Source organism: Grampus griseus (assembly GCF_964374135.1).
Source record: "Grampus griseus genome assembly, chromosome: 5".
In the NCBI taxonomy this organism is placed as follows: Eukaryota; Metazoa; Chordata; class Mammalia; order Artiodactyla; family Delphinidae; genus Grampus; species Grampus griseus.
This window is the reverse complement of record NC_138998.1, coordinates 50,551,056-50,573,368: the sequence shown is the minus strand read 5'-3', so window position 1 is coordinate 50,573,368 and position 22,313 is coordinate 50,551,056. Positions and strand designations below refer to the sequence as shown.

The 22,313-nt window shown below is 34.1% G+C and overlaps 1 protein-coding gene across 1 annotated transcript in view; it reads left to right on the top strand.

Moving 5' to 3' along the window:
* SPATA16 (spermatogenesis associated 16) overlaps positions 1-22,313 on the top strand; it is a gene marked incomplete at its 3' end in the record, with an annotated part of 224,474 nt that overhangs the window by 38,588 nt on the left and 163,573 nt on the right. Inside the window, exon 2 of the mRNA XM_082655288.1 lies at positions 15,944-16,089. Within this exon, the coding sequence (XP_082511414.1) occupies positions 15,944-16,089 (146 nt within the window). The remainder of the gene's footprint in view (positions 1-15,943; positions 16,090-22,313) is intronic.

Genomic DNA, 22,313 nt, shown 5'->3' with positions numbered 1-22,313 from the left:
GAGCCAAGCCTAGCTGAACATAGCCTAGATTGGCCAACCTTAGCCAACCTAAAGGTGTGTGGACAATAAATAATTGCATATTGTTGTATGCCAGTGAGTTTAGGGGCTAGTTTGTTCTACGGTGTTTTCATGGCAATTGCCGAATTATATACTGCTCCACAGGAGTTTGCTCCTAAATAATTAATACTGCTATAAATGTCCTTAACAGCTAAAAGAGAACACGGTAATGAAATCAAGTGATGTATCATAGGGCACTGAATTTGTGGATCATTGTTTTATTAATTCCCTTTATTCTTAAATTCTTGAAAATGATGTCCTGTCAAAAGCATAAAATTTTTTGATATCTTACTTCTCTTAGTACGGTTATCCCAACAGTTTTAAAGAAAATATACCCTCCCAGACAGCTCAGCTTTCCCCACTTAAACAAAACGAAGTAATGAAAAACATTTAATTGACATGAATATAAATTTTAAAAGAAATACGTCTGCAGTTTAATATATTAAAACCAAGGATTCCACAGAAACCCCAATTATTATCGAATGTCCTCAAAATACTAATTTTAGTTTTACTGCTATTCAGCAAAGGGGATGAAGAAGTACATCAAAAACTCTCCTGTCTAAGGAACTAGTCATTCTGACATGACAAACTTTGGCCCAGCAGGCACCTCACTGCTACCCGCGAGGCCTTCATCCCTGGACCCCAGGCAAAGACCCTGTGTTCTTGACAAGAACTGTGCTCTTTTTCTCCCCAGAGCACCTCCATTCTCTCTTCTTTTTCTCATTTTTGTGCATCATCTCTCATCCTTCTCCTCTCCATTTCTACACGTTCTAGATTCCTCTGCTTCTAGTCATCCCTCTTTCTATAAAATGGGTGATTGTAGGAATTAAGTGATTCTTGGATATAAAAGTGCCTTCCCTGGTTGCTCAACAAATATTGATTTATCTCTCTATTTTCCTGACTATCCTACCTATCCTACCAATTCCATAATGGTAGTCCAGCCAGCTACAGATAGATAGATACATACATACATACACAGATATCTATATCTCACTAGACTACTATATAATCTGTCTCACTGCATGTATGAATATGAAAGAAGTAGTCATAAATAAGAAACCAGCGTTAACGATAACTGTTGGGATTCACATCTGTCCTTCTAGGATTTGACTCTGACTCACATGGCCAGCTGAGGAACACACTATCTAAGAAAAACAGGATCTAGGTGAGACAGCAGATCTGGATTTGAATCATAGCTTTAGAACTTACTGTCTGCTAAGTTAGTACCCTCTCTTCAACCCAATTTGCTCACCTGAAAATTGGGAGTAATAATATTTAATAGGATACCATCTATAAAAGATAATATCTAATGGAATACTATATATGAAGAGCTTAGCAAAATGCTAAACACACAGCCAGCACTCAATAAATGCTAACTATTATAATTATTGTACAAGAGCTGAGTTTGTAAGTCATAGTATATTTACTTTATAATATAAACACCTTGAAACAAGCACACTATTAACATTATCTTCATTTTAAAATCACTACCTTTATGAGCTGAAATGCAGAGACAAGAAAGAAGGAAGATTTATTATATTAATTCATCTCACTCCCACCATGTTTCTAATCTGCTTTACACATCAGATAGCTAGAGTTTAGGGGTATCCCTGAAAAAAAAAAAAACTGAAGATTAATGTGTATCATTTACATGCTTCAGAGCATAAGCAAATTACTGGCTGGTCAGATCAAGGTGAAACACAGTGGAATGCACTCACTATAGCCACGCCTCTATTTTAAGGCTATCTGTAAGAAAAAAAAAAAAAGATTGAAGCATAGCTATTTTAACAAATAGGAGTAGGAGTGATTAATTACTTTTTACTGTCATTCAACAGTGTGTCACCCAGGGAGCAACCTCATTTCTCCAATTCCGCTATAAATTTAACAGTGGTCACATCATGGCCTACTTGGCTGAAAAGCATTGCTCCTGAAACCCTGATGGTACTTTTAAGTCTGCTGATGTGTGAACATAATTCTCTGTGTCTCTTAGCTCCACATACCCTGTCTCTCCCAGGGAGACACTTTAGTAGATCTATGTGGCACCATGTGGAAAGTTACAAGGGACGAGCTCTCTGATTCTTTCCTCTTTCATGTAACAAGATGAGATAAAATTTAAAACCAATGGGTGTTATTCTACGGTGTAGATATTCTTTCCACTCTGTTAAGGGAATATAAAAAGATATTTATTAAAATTGAACTATTAGTTATGGGACCATTGCAGCCCGAACATTTAGTTTGGTATATAAAAAGGGATTGTAAAGATCCCATTGAAAAATTTGCAGGATAGGATGGTGGCTAGCCATTGTGCCTAAAGCCCATCCCTCTATTTGCAGTAACCCACAGGAAGAAGTTTCTAAAAAGTAGGATCATCGCAAAGGCCTGCCAGACAACCAGGCAGAATTTCCAAAAAACAAACCCTCAAGGAAGAGCAGATGATGAAAAGTAGATTATCGCCTATATCTACTGCATGCCCAACTCAGAGACTCATGTTCAAGGACTCATTTCTGGGGCTCTAAGTACTATTTCATCCCCTAATTCCAGTATTAGTACTCTCTTTTTGTATCTATGCATAAATGTTAATCCCTTCAACATTTAAGAAGTGGAAATGGACAAGAAATGGTTTATTTCACCTTGAGATATGAAGTTAATGAGAAGAAGAGGTGGTGAAAGTAAGAGCAGTGAACTCTGGAGGTTGAAATTTCTTTGGTTTTTGTTTTTTTCTCCTTACAATTCTCCCAGCAAAGAAAGTTCTATAGGTAAGTTCTAACAGTACCAAGGTGAGCTGCAAGGAGAACCAAGAAGAAGCTACCAACCCAGTCTCTAGTAAACATTTGGCGTGGACCAGGCTCCTGCGCAGTCAGACCTTAAGAAAGATTCTACATGGTGAAAAAAAAAAAAAAAAGGAAGCATTAAACTCAGGTGGAATACTGAAGTCATGTTTTCCAAGAGAAAACCACTGGAAGTTTTCATCAGCAGTTCTACTGAATGTCCAACAGAGGTGTTAGGTACTAAGATTTAAAAAAAAAAAAAAAAGAAAATTCAGGAACAGAATAATTTAGGACAATGAGCCTGATGTGGAGGAAAGAGGACTTTCCATTAAAAAAAAAAAATCAGTTTTAGCCCCTGTTAACTGGGAAAATCACTAGACTTCTCTTAGCATAAGATTCTTTTTTCTTTTTTAAAAAAATTATATAAGTTTCAGGAGGTTATCATTATAATTCAACATCTGTATACTACAAAGTGGTCACCAGCACAAGTCTATTTACCATCCATCACCATGCAGTTGACTTTCTTCACCCATAGGTTTTAATACCTGTCAAATGGGAAAATTTGTTTTATCTACTTTGTGGAGATACTAAAAAGTTAGATGTAATTATATACATGAAAATCTCTTAGAAATTTTAAAAATTCACGAGTAAAGGAGTCTTTAATATCTTTCCTGTTTTAGAGATTGTCCTCTGTATTTCTGATTTGACACTATCACTTATTGATTCTTGTTGCTTCCAGTTTAAAATTATGCTGCAATTTAATTTTTGATTTCTTTATAATTTATTTTCTTCAATTTCCTAATCTGTTTCAAAATAACAAATGTATACTGCCTTTACAAATTATCTTTTCTATTTAGATTCAAGGGAACATCTTCAGAATTCAGTGCTAGAACAGGGAAAGAAATGCAGAACATGCCAAAACACCAGGCATCCAAGACTGATCTCACAGAAATTAACAAGAAAAAGAGTAAGAGCATAAAAGACAAATGGTAAAAGATCTGACAGATAATCCATAAATAATGAAATATAAATGACTAACAAATATGCAAAAAAAGGTCTAGTCTTACAAGCAACTAAGAAAAGCAGGTGGTAACATTTTAAAGAATAATAAGAAGCCAACACTTTCTTAAAGAGTTACTGGCAAGAAAGATGGAAGTAAAAGCGAATTCTCTTCCTGAGTAAAGCACAGAAGCACACAACACACTTCTATATAAGAAAAACTAAAATAAAAGCCCAGGACCAGGTGGCTTCACAGGTGAATTCTATCAAACATTTAGAGAAGAGCTAACACCTCTCCTTCACAAACTCTTCTAAAATATAGCAGAGGGAGGAACACTCTCAAACTCATTCTATGAGGTCACCATCACACTGATAGCAATCAATACCACACAAAGATGTCACAAAAAAAGAAAACTACAGGCCAGTATCACTGATGAACATAGATGCAAAAACCCTCAACAACATACTAGCAAACAGAATCCAACAGCACATGAAAAGGAACATACACTATGATCAAGTGGGGTTTATCCGAGGAATGCAAGGATTCTTCAATATATGCAAATCAATCAATGTGATACACCATATTAACAAACTGAAGAAGAAAAACCGTATGATCATCTCAATAGATGCAGAAAAAGCTTTCAACAAAATTCAACACCCATTTATGATAAAAACCCTCCAGAAAGTAGGCATAGAGGGAACTTAACTCAACATAATAAAGGCCATATATAACAAACCCACAGCCAACATCGTTCTCAATGGTGAAACACTGAAACCATTTCCTCTAAGATCAGGAACAAGACAAGGTTGTCCACTCTTACCACTATTATTCAACATAGTATTGGAAGTTTTAGCCACAGCAACCAGAGAAGAAAAAGAAATAAAAGGAATCCAAATCGGAAAAGTAGAAGTAAAACTGTCACTGTTTGCAGATGACATGATACTCTACATAGAGAATCCTAAAGATGCTACCAGAAGACTATGAGAGCTTATCAATGAATTTGGTAAAGTAGCAGGATACAAAATTAATGCACAGAAATATCTTGCATTCCTATATACTAATGATGAAAAATCTGAAAGAGAAATTAAGGAAACACTCCCAAAGAGATATTTTATTCTTTTTGTTGCACTTTTTGCCACAAAAAGAATAAAATATCTAGGAATAAACCTACCTAAGGAGACAAAAGACCTGTATGCAGAAAACTATAAGACACTGATGAAAGAAATTAAAGATGATACAAACAGATGGAGAGATATACCATGTCCTTGGATTGGAAGAATCAACACTGTGAAAATTACTATACTACCCAAAGCAATCTACAGATTCAATACAATCCCTATCAAACTACCACTGGCACTTTTCACAGAACTAGCACAAAAATTTTCACAGTTTGTATGGAAACACAAAAGACCCCAAATAGCCAAAGCAATCTTGGGAATGAAAAATGGAGCTGGAGGAATCAGGCTCCCGGACTTCAGACTATACTACAAAGCTACAGTAATCAAGACAGTATGGTACTGGCAGAAAAACGGAAATATAGATCAGTGGAACACGATAGAAAGCACAGAGATAAACCCACACACATATGGTCACCTTATCTTTGATAAAGGAGGCAAGAATATACAATGGAGAAAAGACAGCCTCTTCAATAAGTGGTGCTTGGAAAACTGGACAACTAAAAATAAAAGAATGAAATTAGAACACTCTGTAACACCATACACAAAGATAAACTCAAAATGGATTAAAGACCTAAATGTAAGGCCAGACACTATAAAACTCTTAGAGAAAACATAGGCAGAACACTCTATGACATAAATCACAGCAAGATCCTTTTTGACCCAGCTCCTAGAGAAATGGAAATAAAAACAAAAATAAACAAATGGGACCTAATGAAACTTAAAAGCTTTGGCACAGTAAAGGAAACCATAAACAAGATGAAAAGACAACCCTCAAAATGGAAGAAAATATTTGCAAACCAAGCAACTGACAATGAATTAATGTCCAAAATTTACAAGCAGCTCATACAGCTCAATATTGAAAAAACAAACAACCCAATCCAAAAATGGGCAGAAGATCTAAATAGACATTTCTTCAAAGAAATACACAGGTTGCCAACAAACACATGAAAGGATGCTCAATATCACTAATCATTAGAGAAAAGCAAATCAAAACTACATTGAGGTATCACCTCACACCAGTCAGAATGGCCATCATGAAAAACTCTACAAACACTAAATGCTGGAGAGGGTGTGGAGAAAAGGGAACCCTCTTGCACTGTTGGTGGGAATGTAAATGGATACAGCCACTATGGAAAACAGTATGTAGGTTCCTTAAAAAACTAAAAATAGAACTACCATTTGACCCAGCAATCTCACTACTGGGCCTATACCCTGAGAAAACCATAATTCAAAAAGAGTCATGTACCACAGTGTTCACTGCAGCCCTATTTACAACAACCAGGACATGGAAGCAACCTAAGTGTCCATCCAGAGATGAAGGGATAAAGAAGATATGGCACATATATACAATGAAATATTACTCAGGCACAAAAAGAAATGAAATTGAATTACTTGTAGTGAGGTGGATGGATCTAGAGTCAGTCATACAGAGTGAAGGAAGTCAGAAAGAGAAAATCAAATACTGTACGCTAACACATATATATGGAATGTAAAAAAAAAAAAAGTTTCTGAAGAACCTAGGGGCAGGACAGGAATAAAGACACAGACATAGAGAATGGACTTGAGGACACAGGGAGGGGGAAGTGTAAGCTGGGATGAAGTGACAGAGTGGCATGGACATATATACACTACAAAATGTGAAATAGGTAGTGGGAAGCGACATAGCACAGGGAGATCCGCTCGGTGCTTTGTGAACACCTATAGGGGTGGGATAGGGAGGGTGGGGATATGGGGATATATGTATACGTATAGGTGATTCACTTTGTTATACAGCAGAAAGTAACACAACATTGTAAAGCAATTATACTCCAATAAAGATGTTAAAAGAAAAAGAAAAAATAAATAAATTAATTAAGTATTAAGTAAAGATACTAGTTAAAAAAAAAATTACAGAGAAACAAAGCAAAAACCCTAAAACCCTTAGGAAAGAAGGGGGGGGAATAACAAAGCCAACATAAAAACCAAAATCAATGAATTAGGAAGCAGAATAGCAGAATTAATAAATTAATCTAAGAGTGTGTTGCTTTTTAAAAAACAAAATAATCAAACCCCTACTATTCTAATTAATAAACAAACAGAGAAAACAAAACTATATAGCACCAAGAGTGAAAAGGGGAATGACACCACTGGTACAACAGGCATTTAAAATGTTCTAAGAATATAATGTTCTTCACTGTAATGACGGATTTTAGAGTCTGAATGAAATTGGTAATTTTCTAGGAAAATATAAATTAACAAAATTGATACACAACACTGAAAACCTACACAGTACAATAATAAAATAAGAAAAAAAAAGAGGTGAAATGAGCTAGGCTGAAATTTTAACTATTTATTTCCAAGTGTTCCAGAGTGTTGAAAAGACGGGGATCTTTCCAATTTGTTTTATATAGCTAGCATAAGCCTGACACCAAAACGTGATGAACATAACTCAAAATAAATTATATATTTGGGAAAAAATCTAATTATATATTTACTAAGTGAAAATAAATCAATATGAATTAGAACAGCCCAATTTTAAAATGAATAAAATTCATGAACAGCATACACATACACATGGCCAATAAACATGTGCGGCTGATTTAGTAATCAAATTAAGGTGAGGTGCCTTTGTTACTCATCTGATTAGCAAAGAATAAATAGATTAAAACATTGCTAATACCTAGTGTGCGTGAGGATATAGAAAAACAAGAACTTAAATACCTTGTTGGTAAAAGTGTAAAACTTTTCTGGAGACCACTTTCATGATGTATACTTTCTAAAATATGTTTTTTGGGTTCTAATATATATGCATGACTCAGCAATTCCGATATGTAAGAGTATATTATAACATATAGAATATGAAAATTTAGAAATGGATCAAATGTGTGGGCAAAGATGTATATACAAGGCTGTTCAATGTACCTTATTTATGACATTAAGAACTTTCAGTGTCTCTGGAGAAATTTCTCACTAGGAAAAACATTAAATGGGGATCTGATAAAATTATGCAGCCATTTAAAAAATGGTATAAATCTATATTTATTAATGTCCAAGATACAGTCAAAGAAAGAAACATAATGGTATAGATCATGAATAATATCATTTTCATAAATGGAAGGAGAAAGACATAGATGACAGAGAGATGACAGACAGACAGAGAACTAGCTAAGATAGATATATCCACACCAACATGTAACATCTAACAGTGGTCATTTTTTAATAATAGAATTGTGAATTTTTTCTCTTTATATTTTCTTAATTATCTAAATTTCTAACAGTTTAGTACAGTTCTTTTCATTATCTGTGTTAAAGAACCAATTCTCTTTGGTGTTGGTTTTGTCCCAATCTGTTGTGGAATGATACTTTATTAAACAGAGTAAAAATAAATTACTAGAAAAAAATATGACATAAAAATACAAAAGCTAGGGCTTCCCTGGTGGCGCAGTGGTTGAGAGTCCACCTGCGAATGCAGGGGACACGGGTTCGTGCCCCGGTCCGGGAAGATCCCACATGCCGTGGAGCGGCTGGGCCCATGAGCCATGGCTGCTGAGCCTGGGCGTCTGGAGCCTGTGCTCCGCAACCGGAGAGGCCACAACAGTGAGAGGCCCACGTACCAAAAAAAAAAAAAAAAAAAAGCTAATTTTTATTATAATTCAAGAAATATAATATTTCTCTATCAAACTACTATGAAAGTTTCTAAATGCTTACTCTGTTTCTGTGCTTATCTCATCATGGATCAGTAGCTCATGAACTGACACTGTAGCACTGGTATAGTGATTAAACACACAGACTCTAGGGCCAGACATCTAGGTATGAATCCAAATTACTGTGTGGCCTGAGATGATTACATAACTCTCTAAACTTCAGTTTCCTCTTCTGTAAAACGAGTAATGAGTGCTATGCACTGAATGCTTGTCCCCCCCAAATTCATATGTTGAAACTTAATCATATATGTGATGTTATTTGGAGGTGGGGCCTTTGGGAGGTGATTAGGTCTTGAAGGTGGAGCCCTCCTGAAGAGAATTTGTTCCCTTATAAAAGAGACCCAACTGAGCTCTCTGGTCCTCTCTCTGCCATGGGAGGTTACCATGAGAAGTTGACAATCTGCAACCTGAAAGAGCGCCCTCACCAGAAGTGGACCACACTGCACCCTGATCTTGGACTTCCATGTCTCCAGAACTGTGAGAAGTAAATGTTTATTTTTTAAGCCACCCAGTCTATGGTACTTTGTTATAGCAACCTGAACTGACTAGGACAATGGGCATGAAAACAGTGATTATCAAATGAGGTAATAGATGGAGCGCTCTTAGAACACTGCTTGTAACATAATAAGCACTATTTAAATGTTTGCAATTGTCATCATTATAAAAAGAAATGAGAGTTAATAGTAGAGTTAATATTGGGAAATAAAGACAATAATTTAGTAGACAATCTTGAGACACTCTCCCAGAATGCAGTGGTGAAATAAATCAGAGAGCCTAACAGACATGAAGAACAGAGATGGAAATGCAACTTAACTACTTTCTTAAGAAAGAAAACATGGCAGTTGGGATGGGAACAATAGTCAAAGATGTAAGTGAAGAAAACTTTTCTAAGTTAAAACAAAAAACAAGAAACCTGGGTATGGAAACACAAAGACCTTACCTCTTTCCAGGCAAAACAGATGAAAATAGAACACATCTGGATTCATGGTAGCAATAATTTTGAATTACAAGAAGATAGAAAAATATATCACATGCGTGGGGAAAACAAAGAAATTTCAACACAGGAAGTTCTTTTAAATTATGTCTAGTTTAATCCAAAAAAGTATTATTTTTTTCCTCCTCTGCATGCTAAATATGAGAACATAAATGGAGAACTATGTGTTTACAGAGAAACGGTTATGTCTCAAGAAACATACACTCAGCCACATTCCTTTACATGTATAAAGTCAGCAAAAATACATTCTCAGTTATGCGTGAGCTCAGAGAAGTTACCATCCACATAACCCCTCTTTGAAAAATTACTTGGAAGTGGGGCTTGCAAACTGAAAGATGTTTAAGAAAAAATAAATAATGAAGTCATAATACAAAAGGACCTGCCACCTTCTCCCTGTGAATATCACTAAGTATAACCCTCACCTCATGGCAAATGTCCTTAAATAAGAGACCACAATAATGAGAATGTGGAGAAACTGATGCATTCTTTCACAATGGTTGCCAAATAAAACTTCAGAGCAAACTTCATTATGAATTATTACCCTTCATTATAAAAATCAGTCTATAATTTGACAAGAAAAAACCCAAGAAAATTATTTCCCTCAGATATGATTAATCTTCTCATCCCAAATCTCAGTTAAACATGATAATAATTGGCTAAAACAAAAGGAGGGGGATAAAAATGAAAGACACTTAAACCTTAACATGATTATTTTTTAATTAAACTTTACTTTGAGATAACTGTAGATTCTTATGCGGTTGTAGAAAATAATGCAGAGAGATCCCATTTACTCTTTATGCAGTTTTCTCCCACTGGTAAGCTCTTGCAAGACTAGTACCATCACCAAAATATTAAGATTCAGGCATTCCACCAATCTTAAAATTTCTCCAACTTTACTTGTACTCGTGTGTGTGTGTGTGTGTGTGTGTGTGTGTGTGTGTATGTCTTTACTTCTGTGTATCTACCCACCAAAGTCAAAATACCTTACAGTTTACAGTTCTAGCACTACAAGGATTCCTTCCTGTTGTCCTTTTATAACCACAACACCCATTCCATCCCTAACCCCACACAATCACTAATCTGTTCTCTATTCCTATAATTTTGTCATGTAATCATACAGTATATAACCTTTAGGGATGGGGTTTTTTTCACTCAGCATAATTCCCTAGAGATCCACTTAAGTTGTTGCATTATCACTCACTCATTCCTTCTTATAGATGAACAATACTTTACAGTATAGCTGTACCACCACTTTTTTAATCATTCACCATTGAAGGACATCTAGATTGCTTCCAATTTGGGGCTATTATGAATTAACTTGCTATAAACATTCACATATGGATTTCTGTGTGAACATAAGTCTTCATTTCTCTGGGATAAGTGCCTAACGTTGAGTTGTACAGTAGTTGCATGTTTAGTTTTTTAAGCACCCGCCATATTGTTTTCTCCACTGGCTGTACCATTTTACATTCCTGTCAGTAATGTGTAAGTGATCCAACTCCTCACCATTCTCAGATTTTGGTGTTGTCACTATTTTGTATTTTAACCATTCTAATAGGTATGTGGTGATACCTCACTGTAGTTTTAATTTACATTTCTCTGATGACTAATGATGTCAAACAATAAACATGTTGAAGATCTTTTTATGAGCTGATTTGCCATCTGCATGTCCTCTTCAGTGAAAAATCTGTTCATGTCTTTGCCCACTTTCAAATTGGAGTCCTTTTTTTTTCTTAACTGTTGAGTTTTGATTCCATTATGGTAGCAAATATACTCTGAATGATTTCAGTATTTTTCAATTTGTTGACATTTACTTTATTGCCCGTGATATGCTCTATATCGGTGACTTTGCCATGGGTGCTTGAGAAAAATATGTATTCTGCTGCTGTTAGGTGGAGTGTTTTACATATATGTCAATTACCATTGGTTGACTGTGTTGCTCAGATCTTTATGATATTTGCTGATTTTCTTTCTAGTATTTCTATCATTTGCTGAGAGTGGGATATTGAAATATCCCACTATAATTATAACATGAGTATATTTTAATACATTTTAGATTTTAATTGAAAACATAAAAAGAAGCACAGCATATGAAAAAGAAATGCAAAGATTATATATGATACATAATTTATTATAAAAACATGAAAAGGATGTTAGGAATATGTAAAAAATTAATGGCAATTATACATGGTGATAGGGTTATGGGTAACTTACTCTCCATCTTTAGATTTCTTTGTAATTTCCAAAGCAATATAAAAACCTTAAAAATTTCTGATTGGATGAATGATATATACACTTATTTGTAGCTAACTGATAACTCAAATAATGCCACATTTTTCAAGATTTATTGTTCTCTCCTAGACCTTCAGGGATCACTCAAAATTATGTCCCAGGAATATGGTGGGCAAACACTCACCATACAGTATTCTAATAAGGGAGAATCTATTAGCAATATCAATCTTATTAATGATGATACTAATTAAAGAAAAATGTGTGGCTGTATTTTTAAGAATGGGACCATAATATAATATTTAATCTTGGTTATTTCTGCTATTATTGGGCTTTATATTATTTTTATCTGTGTTTTTAAACAAAACTTGAAATTCCTTTTTGCCACAATTTCTGAAAATAGGTTTGAGATACCTTAGAAAAAGGTTTTATAACTCTGAAGTATTGCCATCCTGTTTTCAGAAAACTATCAAATATATTCTGTAAAGTACGTATTTTTTTATTAAAATTTGAGCTGTGATTCTAATTTACTACTGAAATTTCATTTTAATCTACCTTCTCATGAAAACAACAACAATACACATAAGAGTCTTCACTGCATTTTCCCTTAAATATTATGCTTTTAACTTGTCCATGCTTCATTCAAAAATATTTTAGGCTTCTTTTCAAAACAAAAACTAACACATAATTTTTGTTTCCTAATTCAGTCTTCTCACTGATATACTATACCAGTTAGTTTAAAAGTTTATTGCCTTATCTCCATGAGTTATTTCACCAAAAAGGTAAAGTGTATAGCTTTAGACAAATATAATTTGAACTAAGTCACCCTTCCTACATTCAAACAAATACATCTCACATTAAAGTTCTTCATCTTCTAGAGAATTAACTTCTCAGTCTCTACAAATGTCTGCATGAAAATTTGAAAATTCAGCAAAATATCTGTAATGTTCTTTATAATCCTGACACCAGTACTTTGTCTATATTTACTATAATTCTACCTTTAACTTCAACATACTTACAACAATTTGCAAAGCTTATTTCAAAGATGCCCCACTTCGGCAAATAAATAAAGCAACCTTTGATAAAATCAGAAAGTACTCTATCTTAGAGTACTTGACTGATAAACCAAGATCACCACAAATATACATAAACCTACCCAGCAGGCTGCCTGTTCTCCCATTTTAATGTGAACTGAAAAATTATCCCTATCTCTCCTTGCTGTCTTATAGTTTGGCTTCATAAAGTATACTCTTTAGTGTGTTAAGATTGATCATTTTATTCCTTTTCTGGCCTTGAATCTCACAGAAGTAGAGAATATTGAAGACATTAGATCAGGCATTTATTCTTCACTTTATCTCAATGTTCATAGGCGAAGTCTTTAATATTATTAAATCTGAAGGTCAGCTTCCTCTTACCATGTAGGATCTGAGTGTCCTTGTAGATGCTACTCCCTGAATGGCCCACATATTCATCCCACAAAAAGTGTGCCTGAGAAAGGAAACATGCCTGCTCCACCACAACAGAGAGGGACACAGCGGAGGAAGGGGCAAAGGACACATACACTGTGGGGCTTGTTTGTTTCTCTTTTGTTTCTTTAAGATGTTATGTGAAAAATCCATGAGATGTGAGCATTTAAGACTTGAAAAAAAATGCTGATTTAATTTAGAGGATAAAATTAATCAAGAGGTTCTAGAATTTTAATATGATGATATGCTGGCAAATAAAACTACATAATTTCTACTCATTTTGTTTTCTACTGATTTGGGCTTTATAAAGAGCTATGTCATCCAAAAACCTTTTTATTTTCCCCCTGAAAAACTGTTGCTTTAGGTATCTCTGGGTCCTACAGGATCAGGTTGGCCCTACAAGATCAGAGGAGAGGTGCGGTCTCAAGCTGTCACGTTCAAACTATAACACTTTCTCTTAAATGACATTTTATTCCAAGTATATTGACATTCGTGAGGTCAGACTCTCAGGAATAGTTACCAAATCAGTGTTAAATGCTTTGTCTCTTTTATTATCAATTTTATTAGGTAATCTTTATAAAGCAACCAGACAACATTGACTGAGGTCATTTACTTTGTATCTTCCACAAGAGTCTTTGCTTTTTTTCCCTCCAAATAATTGAGAACTGTACTCTGAGGACCCTTATAAGAACATAAATAGAATTTGACTCTTTTCTAAAGGATAATTTGAGGGGAAAAACTTTTACATTTGATTGTGTGCATATAGTTGTTCAGGAAAAGGAATAATAGATTACATATCTAAAGAGCTCTTATAATTAGTAAGAAAAAGATTATGGAAATAGGCAAGGAATAGAAAACAGGAATTTACATGGAATTAAAAATAGCCAAAATTTATTTAAAAGACCTATCTAATGCAAATTAAAATGTAAGGGCAGTAATTTTTGTCTGACAATTACTAGTAATTACTCAATAACTATATATTGACTGAATGTATGTATTATAGTAACAAATTTCTGCCATCAAATTGGAAAAGACTTTTAAAAATGATATGAATTCTCAGACTTGACAGGATATCCAGGCAAAAGATAGCAGCACCAGGTAACTACCAATTCAAACTAGGGGTGTTTAACATCTAGGTTCACCTTCAGCTCATAGTTGTTGGATAAAATTAAGAAGAGAAATACATTTTCGAACAGAATATAGTCATTCTCAACCCATTTGCACTTTAAAAAATAACTGACAACAATGTTAATGTAAATGAGGTTGCAAGGCAACCTCAACTTACTCTATAAAAGAAAGATTAGGGGACTTCCCTGGTGGCATAGTGGTTAAGAATCCACCTGCCAATACAGGGGTCACAGGTTCGAGCCCTGGTCAGGTAAGATCCCACATGCCGCGGAGCTACCAAGCCCATGCCCAACAGCTACTGAGCCTGCGCTCTAGAGCCCGCGAGCCACAACAGCTGACTGAGCTCGCGTACTGCAACTACCGAAGCCCGCGCGCCTAGAGCCCGTGCTCTGCAACAAGAGAAGCCACCACAATGAGAAGCCCAAGCGCCACAACCAGAGAAAGCCCGTGCGCAGCAACAAAGACCCAACGCAGCCAAAAAAATTTAAAAACAGAAAAATTAGTTTAAATAATATCATTTAAATGAAAAGGATTTAGAATACAAGAAATTTTACACTAAGGTATATATAAATAGATATTAACTCCAAATATTACTATCCCTGGTAAGAGAAGCATAGAGGATATAGAAAAGAGCAAAGAAGCAGATAATCGGAATAAGGTCACTAAACAGAGGTGGAGTTTCTCCTCCCCCATCAGCCTTGATTCTAAGACACAGTAGAAAACTCTGAGGGAAAAAAAAAAGTGCCGATCTATCCTTGTCATATTATTGACACTTCTTAATGTTTGGGCTTCTCCTCCCAAAATTAATTATTTTCTTCTTCTACAGTTTATCTGTGGTGCCCAGAAACCACTGACTTCCTGGAATTTTTATTAAGAATTCCACATTCCTGCCATGTTTTTCAGATACTGTGGTCTCCGCCAATAAATTCTAATAAATTTTCACTTCTTTTCTTTCAATAACATCCTAGAGAATATGATTCAGACTCAAATTAATCACCGATCATGTTAATGGCTCCTAGGAGTTTACTTCCGATACCCCTTATTATATTAAATCAACTTGATAGTGTGCTAGATCATTGCTCAGCTGGGTTTTCATAAAAGCATTGGTATTTAATATGATTTATATCTGGTTTTCTGCTAATATCTTTGCTTATTGTGTGCTTTATTTTTAAAACAGACATTCTTAGCTAATGGCACCCCTTTAAAATATATCATACTTTAAAAATATTTTACAGGAAGCATTTTACAGTAAAATATGTTACTTATATTACAGTCACTTAATAGTGAACAGGAACAATTTATTTAATTTACAATCAAAATGTTAATATTTGACTTGTAGTTTGGAAAAAGTACATGTAAATATATATGTTTTGCTTGTTTAAAAGATCAATTATATGTCAAGATTATTAGAAAATTTAAAGCACTGTATTTTTTTTAAAGCTTTGCAGCAAAGGGGCAGCTCTGGGAAAACCATTTGAAGCATCTGCTGAAGATGTAGCAAGTGTGGCAAGTTTCATTGAGACAAAGCTTGTTACATGCTATCTACGGATGAGGAAACCTGACCTTGCCCTGAATCATGCGCACAGGTAAAATGAAGTATTAATAACTACAAGTAAGTACTATCCATGCAAGCAAAGGGTATTATGTGAGCCTGTATGATTAACTTAGATTCCATTTAAATTTAAAGACAAAACAAAAAACATTTCTTTACTACTCGATTTATGTTAAACGAGGCAATCATAGAGATCACAAAGGGCATCTCAAAACCTAATGGAAGAAAGAGAGCCATAAATAATTATCCATAAAGCCAGACAAAATAAAAAGGCAGATAACTGTAGTAGCAAATTACAGCAGGAAGAAAGGAGGGTACGAATAAGGTTAAGTAAGGAACGAGAAAGATCAGAAGGATTTCCAAAACTGCCCAAAATACAGAGAATGGTAGAAGGAAATTCCAACTGTGAAACATGAGCAAAGACTCGAAAGCTTATCGCTTATTTGGAGATACCATAGCTGAGTCGAAGGATGCTATGCAGGGGTGAATGTGACAGCTGTCCAAAGGTGTAAAACACTTTTTAATCTATGTCCTTAAAGATTTCTTTTATATGTTTCTATCCCTCTTCAGAACTCTGTTTTAGCTTGTGGCTTCCTAGAATCCTCAGCCCTATCTTTGTTTTCTATAAAAATGTCCTGTTTCCTAAAAGTCTTGCTCTTATCATGGGTAATATTCAGTTTAATCTATGGCAAAGATAAAGTGATTATGTTATATCTTTCAAATAACTCTTTTCTTAGAATTATGAAGCCTCTACCCCTCTCTGCCTGGCTTAGAGTGATTGACCTAAATATTTAGTCTTGTTCATTTTCTGATCTCACACATCCTGGACTTCTTTTGGATACAAATAATAAAACTAATATCAACATGAAAACATAATGCCTGCCCTGTTAATAACCACGAGGAAACACAATTATCAATTATATTAATACTCATTATGTCAGCAGGAGATCTGCCAATATGCTAAAAATCATTTACAACTCTACATCCACAATGATGTAAGAGTTCCGCCAAAGATTCTTCATGGCTCTAAGGAGACCTCAAGCTTGTAGGCTTAAGCTTGACATCAAGGACAACAAAACCACTTTTAATTCATAAGATAACCTGCTTGAAAGAAATTTTCTTGCTTTAAGTAAACTGCAGAACCTAAACACAGATTCTCTTTGACACCAAAGAAAATTAGACTCTAGTTTCTGGAAACACCTTATGCAACCATCATTTTCAAACCCAATATCAGGACATATGGTTATGTCAAAGAATTTCATTCCATTTCCCTTTGAAAAGAAAAAGCCACTTGGGTGACTTGTGAGCTCAATGGAAAAAATTATTTAAAATTGGGAATAGCCCAGAAAATCTATAGGCATACATAAACAACACTGAATTGAGATGCACTTGAAAGTAATTATTTATCACCTTCTCCACGGTTTTCACTACACATAAGAAGTGCCACCAAAATGGCCTGCATATTAAGGCCTCATTAATATCTACTGCGGGCGCGAGCCACAGCTAATTAATATCTCCTGGATATTAGAATGGTTTGATGGATTTTCAAATCATTTTCAATAATAAAAGGATTCAAAATGGTATGGTCATGTCAATATTTAATTCAGTGTTATAAAAATAAGTAACAAACATTAATCAAAATTGTACTATAAGAAACAAGGATGCAAGGATTAGTTTCAATAGATTCACTATTTAGGCTTAGAAACTTTTATTTTAAAACTAAGCATGCTCTTTCGAGACCTTGAAAATTACTGAAGGGAGGATATATAATGATGAATAGTAAACTAATCTTCCCCATTATGCTAGGATTAACTTTTGTATCCTTTTTATTCTATTGTAAAATAACTTTTGCTTCTTTTTCTAAGTTGAACATTAAGAAATGGAAATCAATAGAGGTTAAACAGTCAATTCATACAATAATGCACCAACTGAAATAAATCATTTTGCTACCCAGCAAAATGTCATATTGCAGAACTGCAGAAGACAGTGCATATGATTCTAATATTTAAATGTTTTTAAAGATCTCAGATTTTAAAGTAGAGCCTGAAACATAAATATATTTCTCAAAATAAATAAATTAATCAGGATACTCAGTCTATAAATAGCCTACAACCATTATACATTATACATTCAGTTATACACTGAATGCAGAATCTTGCTTTTGTATTATTACCACATTGTGATGGTTGATACTAATCATGGATCAAAATTAAAATATTCCCTTTTTGCATTTATTTGCATTTGCTGAAGCATCCTTTCTTTAATTTTATGTAAATGTGAGGTCTACTGCATATCTTTAGGAGACTTGTTAACACAAAAATTAGTTTGAAAACCATCACATAGTTTTGCTTCTGATAAAAAGTAACTGCATGTTGTTCTGTCATGTAGAAGCCTACAAGAACCATAACTTTATGGTTTTAGGTTCAACAAAGATACATTTTGAAATTAATTAGGCAAGTGTTGACATTTAAAATATGATACTAAGTAATACAAAGGCTTTAGAAACAACTGTTAACAAGTTTTTCTTTTTTTAAATAATATATCCGAAGTGGCAAATATGGATATCATTTTTTTTTTTTTTACTTCAATCAAAAGTGATGCCTAGACTCATCAGTCAAACATATCAACTCTGTGCTCACTTCATCAAACTAGTATCATTGTTTATCAGAGGTGTCTTGAACATTCCTAAGACTGATATCTAATTACTGCTATCTTATCAAGAATAGAAATCCTACTATAACTCTTTTCCTATCATACAATTATATGTTTATTTATATAATTGTAAAGATTCTAATGATGCATATCAACTTTTTTGCATATTTCCCACCTTTATATTGCTGTTGTTTGCTTGTTTTTGCTGCAGAATTTTGATGCCACAAGGTGGCAGGCAAGATGAAGTCTAAAATAGCAAATATGTGGAAATGAGCCTCTTTTCAAAATTGTAATGGTGTCATCTACATTCACTCATTCATTCAACAAATATTTATTGAATGCTCACCAAGAGCTTGTGCTAGGCAGTGGGGGTGGTAGTTGTAAACAGGAAATATGTGGTGTTTATGCATATTAGAAGAGGTAGCAAAGTTTAAAAAACAAATACTAATAAATATGAGAAAAAAGAGTGTGTGATAAATGCAACGAAGGTAATAACATAATTTCAAGTTGCAGAGGCAGCATTGTATGTTAAATCAGAGCATGGAGTCTGAATCTGACTGCTCAGGTTTTCATTCTGACTCCCCCACTCACCAGTTAGCCTGAGTTTAATTCTCTATAAAATTGTGTTATAATAATACTACCTATTTCACAAATACTATATCACAAGGTTTTGTGAAAATTAAACATAAACCCATAGATTCTTTACTCCACCCATGATAGAGTTACTGGTACTGGGCCTGCCTTCCTGCTATAAGTAAGTATAAAACTGGACAAAATATATGAGACAACTCTGTTTAGGCACTGGAAAATGGTCATAGCAGGACTTTGATCCTTGAGAGAAGGACAGTATACATGGTGAGCCCCACAATTTTCTTAGCTTTTTGCTGGGGTTGTTTTCCTGCCCTTACTCAGGGAGTTGGAGATCACATTAAACGTTAAACTGAAATCTCAATGGGCTGAGGAGGCAGAGGTTAGAATACAAGACTGCCAAAAAAGCTGTAATTTACAGGGCAGGTGACCAAAGGAGAAATAGCTTTGTGAGTAGGTTGGAGTTAGAAGACTGCATGAGGATTTGCTGCAGGTTCTTGGCCAATATAAGAAGTGAGACGTCAGGTAGCAGAGACTGCCTGCTATGGGACTAAGTGCTAAGTGAAAATACCAGAGGACCTGCAGTGATGGGAGATACTGAAATACCAGTGTGAAGAGACCTCACTGAGTACCTAAGGCATTCAGCTCAAACCCCAGAAAGATCCATGCTTTAAGAGTTAGTACCATGACCTCCAGAATGGATCACTCCTTAGGATTAAACTCAAAGGCAAAACAGACCTGCCTTAATAGAGACTAAAACCATGCATGACAAGAACAAGAGTATTTTGCATTTAATTGCCTGATAGGAAAAATATTCAACAACTTTGCAGGGATGATGTCATAATCTCAATTCCTTACAAAGTTTCATCCAAAATGTCTAGCATAAAATAAAAATTTCTGTACATTCAAAGAAATAGGGAGATGAGACTCATATTTAAGAAAATAAATAGTCCGTACAATCAGACCCCAAGATGACCCAGATGTTAGAATTGGTAGAAAAAGATTTTAAAGAAGTTACAAAAAATAGATCCAAGGATCTTCAGGCAAAGATGATCATAATAAGTGAAGAGATGAGAATCTCAACAGAAAAACAGAAACTATAGAAAAAAACCAAATGGAGATTTTAGCATGGATTAATGAAATATCTAAAATAAAAATGTACTGATTGACCTTGACATCAGATTGAAGACTTAGTACTAAAGAAAGGATTAGTGAACATGAAGACAAATCAGTAGAAATTACCCCATATGAACACAGAGGAAAAAAAGATATTTTAAAAAATTAACCAATGCTTCAGTGACCTATCTATCCTCAGAGACAGTAACAAGCAATCTAGCATACATGTAACTGTCCCAAAGGGAAAAGAAAGAAAGAAAAGGGCATAAAAGTAATCAGTAGGAGTTTTCCAAATTTGTTTTTAAAAAAAGTAAAATCTAGTTAGCCCCAACTAAAATAAATACAAAGAGAACCACATCTAGAAACAGCATAAGCAAACTTTTGAAAACTCAAGACAGAGAGAAAATATTAAAGGCAGATAAAAGAAAACAATATGTTACACACAGGGACAATGATACAAATAACAGGTGACTTTTAATCAGAAATAATGGAGACCAAAATACAATGGAACAGGAAGTTTAAAGTGCTGAAAGAAAAATGATGTCAAACAAGAATTCAACAACAACAACAAAATTCTTCAAAAGAAGAGTGAGATATAAATACATTTTTAAATAAGTAAAGTTAAAAATTAATCTTGAGCAGATCTGTACTTTGAGAAATGATAAATAAGATATTTCAAGCTGAAGTAAATGACAGTAGAGTAAAATTTGGATCTACAAAAAGGAATGAAGAGCATCAGAAATGGTAAATAAGTGAGTAAACATAAAACACTATATATCTTCTCAAAATTTATTTAAGGATGAATGACTAAGGAAAAAATAGTGTTCTATCATATTATCTAAGGTAAAAATAATAAATAATAAGATTACATATTTTGATGTGCAATATTTGACTACAATATCACAAAAACCTGTGGGAGGAGGCACAAATGGAATTTTACTACTAAAGTTTTTACATGAGGTAGCACAATATTAACTCTAAGTAGCCTGTGTTAAATTAAAAATGCATGTTATAACCCCTAGAGTAATCATTAAAAATATTACGAGTACAGCTAGAAAGCCAATTATGGACTTAAAATTATATACTAAAGAATATTTAATTAACTGAAGTCAAGAAAGGAGGAAGAGAAGAACAAATAATGGATGGGACACTGGAAGATAATAGCAGGACAATAGGTTTGAACAAAATCATTAATAATTACATTAAACATACTCACTAATTGACTAAACAATCCAATTATAAGGCAGATATCATCAGTCTGGATTAAATCACAAGATTCAAATATGTTCTATCTACAAAAAGACATAGTTTGAAAGTAAAAGGAAGAAAAATGACATACCATACAGTAAACATAAAAATCTGTTTTTCTGTCAGACTTGGCTATGTTACTATCAGACAAAGTAGGTCTCAGGGAAAAGAGTTATTACCAAGGATAAAAATAAGGCTCAACAAAATTCTGAAAATTTGAAATCTGACAGAGCTTTTTCTCTGACTATAATGCAATTAAATTAGAAATCATTAAGATATCTAGAAAAACCCCTCCAAGTACTTGGAAATTAAGCAATACACATCTAAATAACCCATCAGTCAAAATATAAGAAAATAAAATAACAAAGGCATGGATTTGAATTTCTGCTTCATCACTTACTAGCTTTGACTTTCACAAGTAACTTAACTTCACTTTGCCTCAGTTTTCTCATCTTTAAGTAAACTGGTTAAAATCACTCCTAAATCTTAAAATATATCAGATTTGTATTTTGTTTCAATCCCACCACCAATAACGAATGCAGATTATTTTCAATGGTAATAACAGCAATAAACTCTATATATGCATAGAGGACACTATTATTTTTAAAATACCCTTTAGATGTGAAAAGATGTTCAACATCCTTACTTATTGGA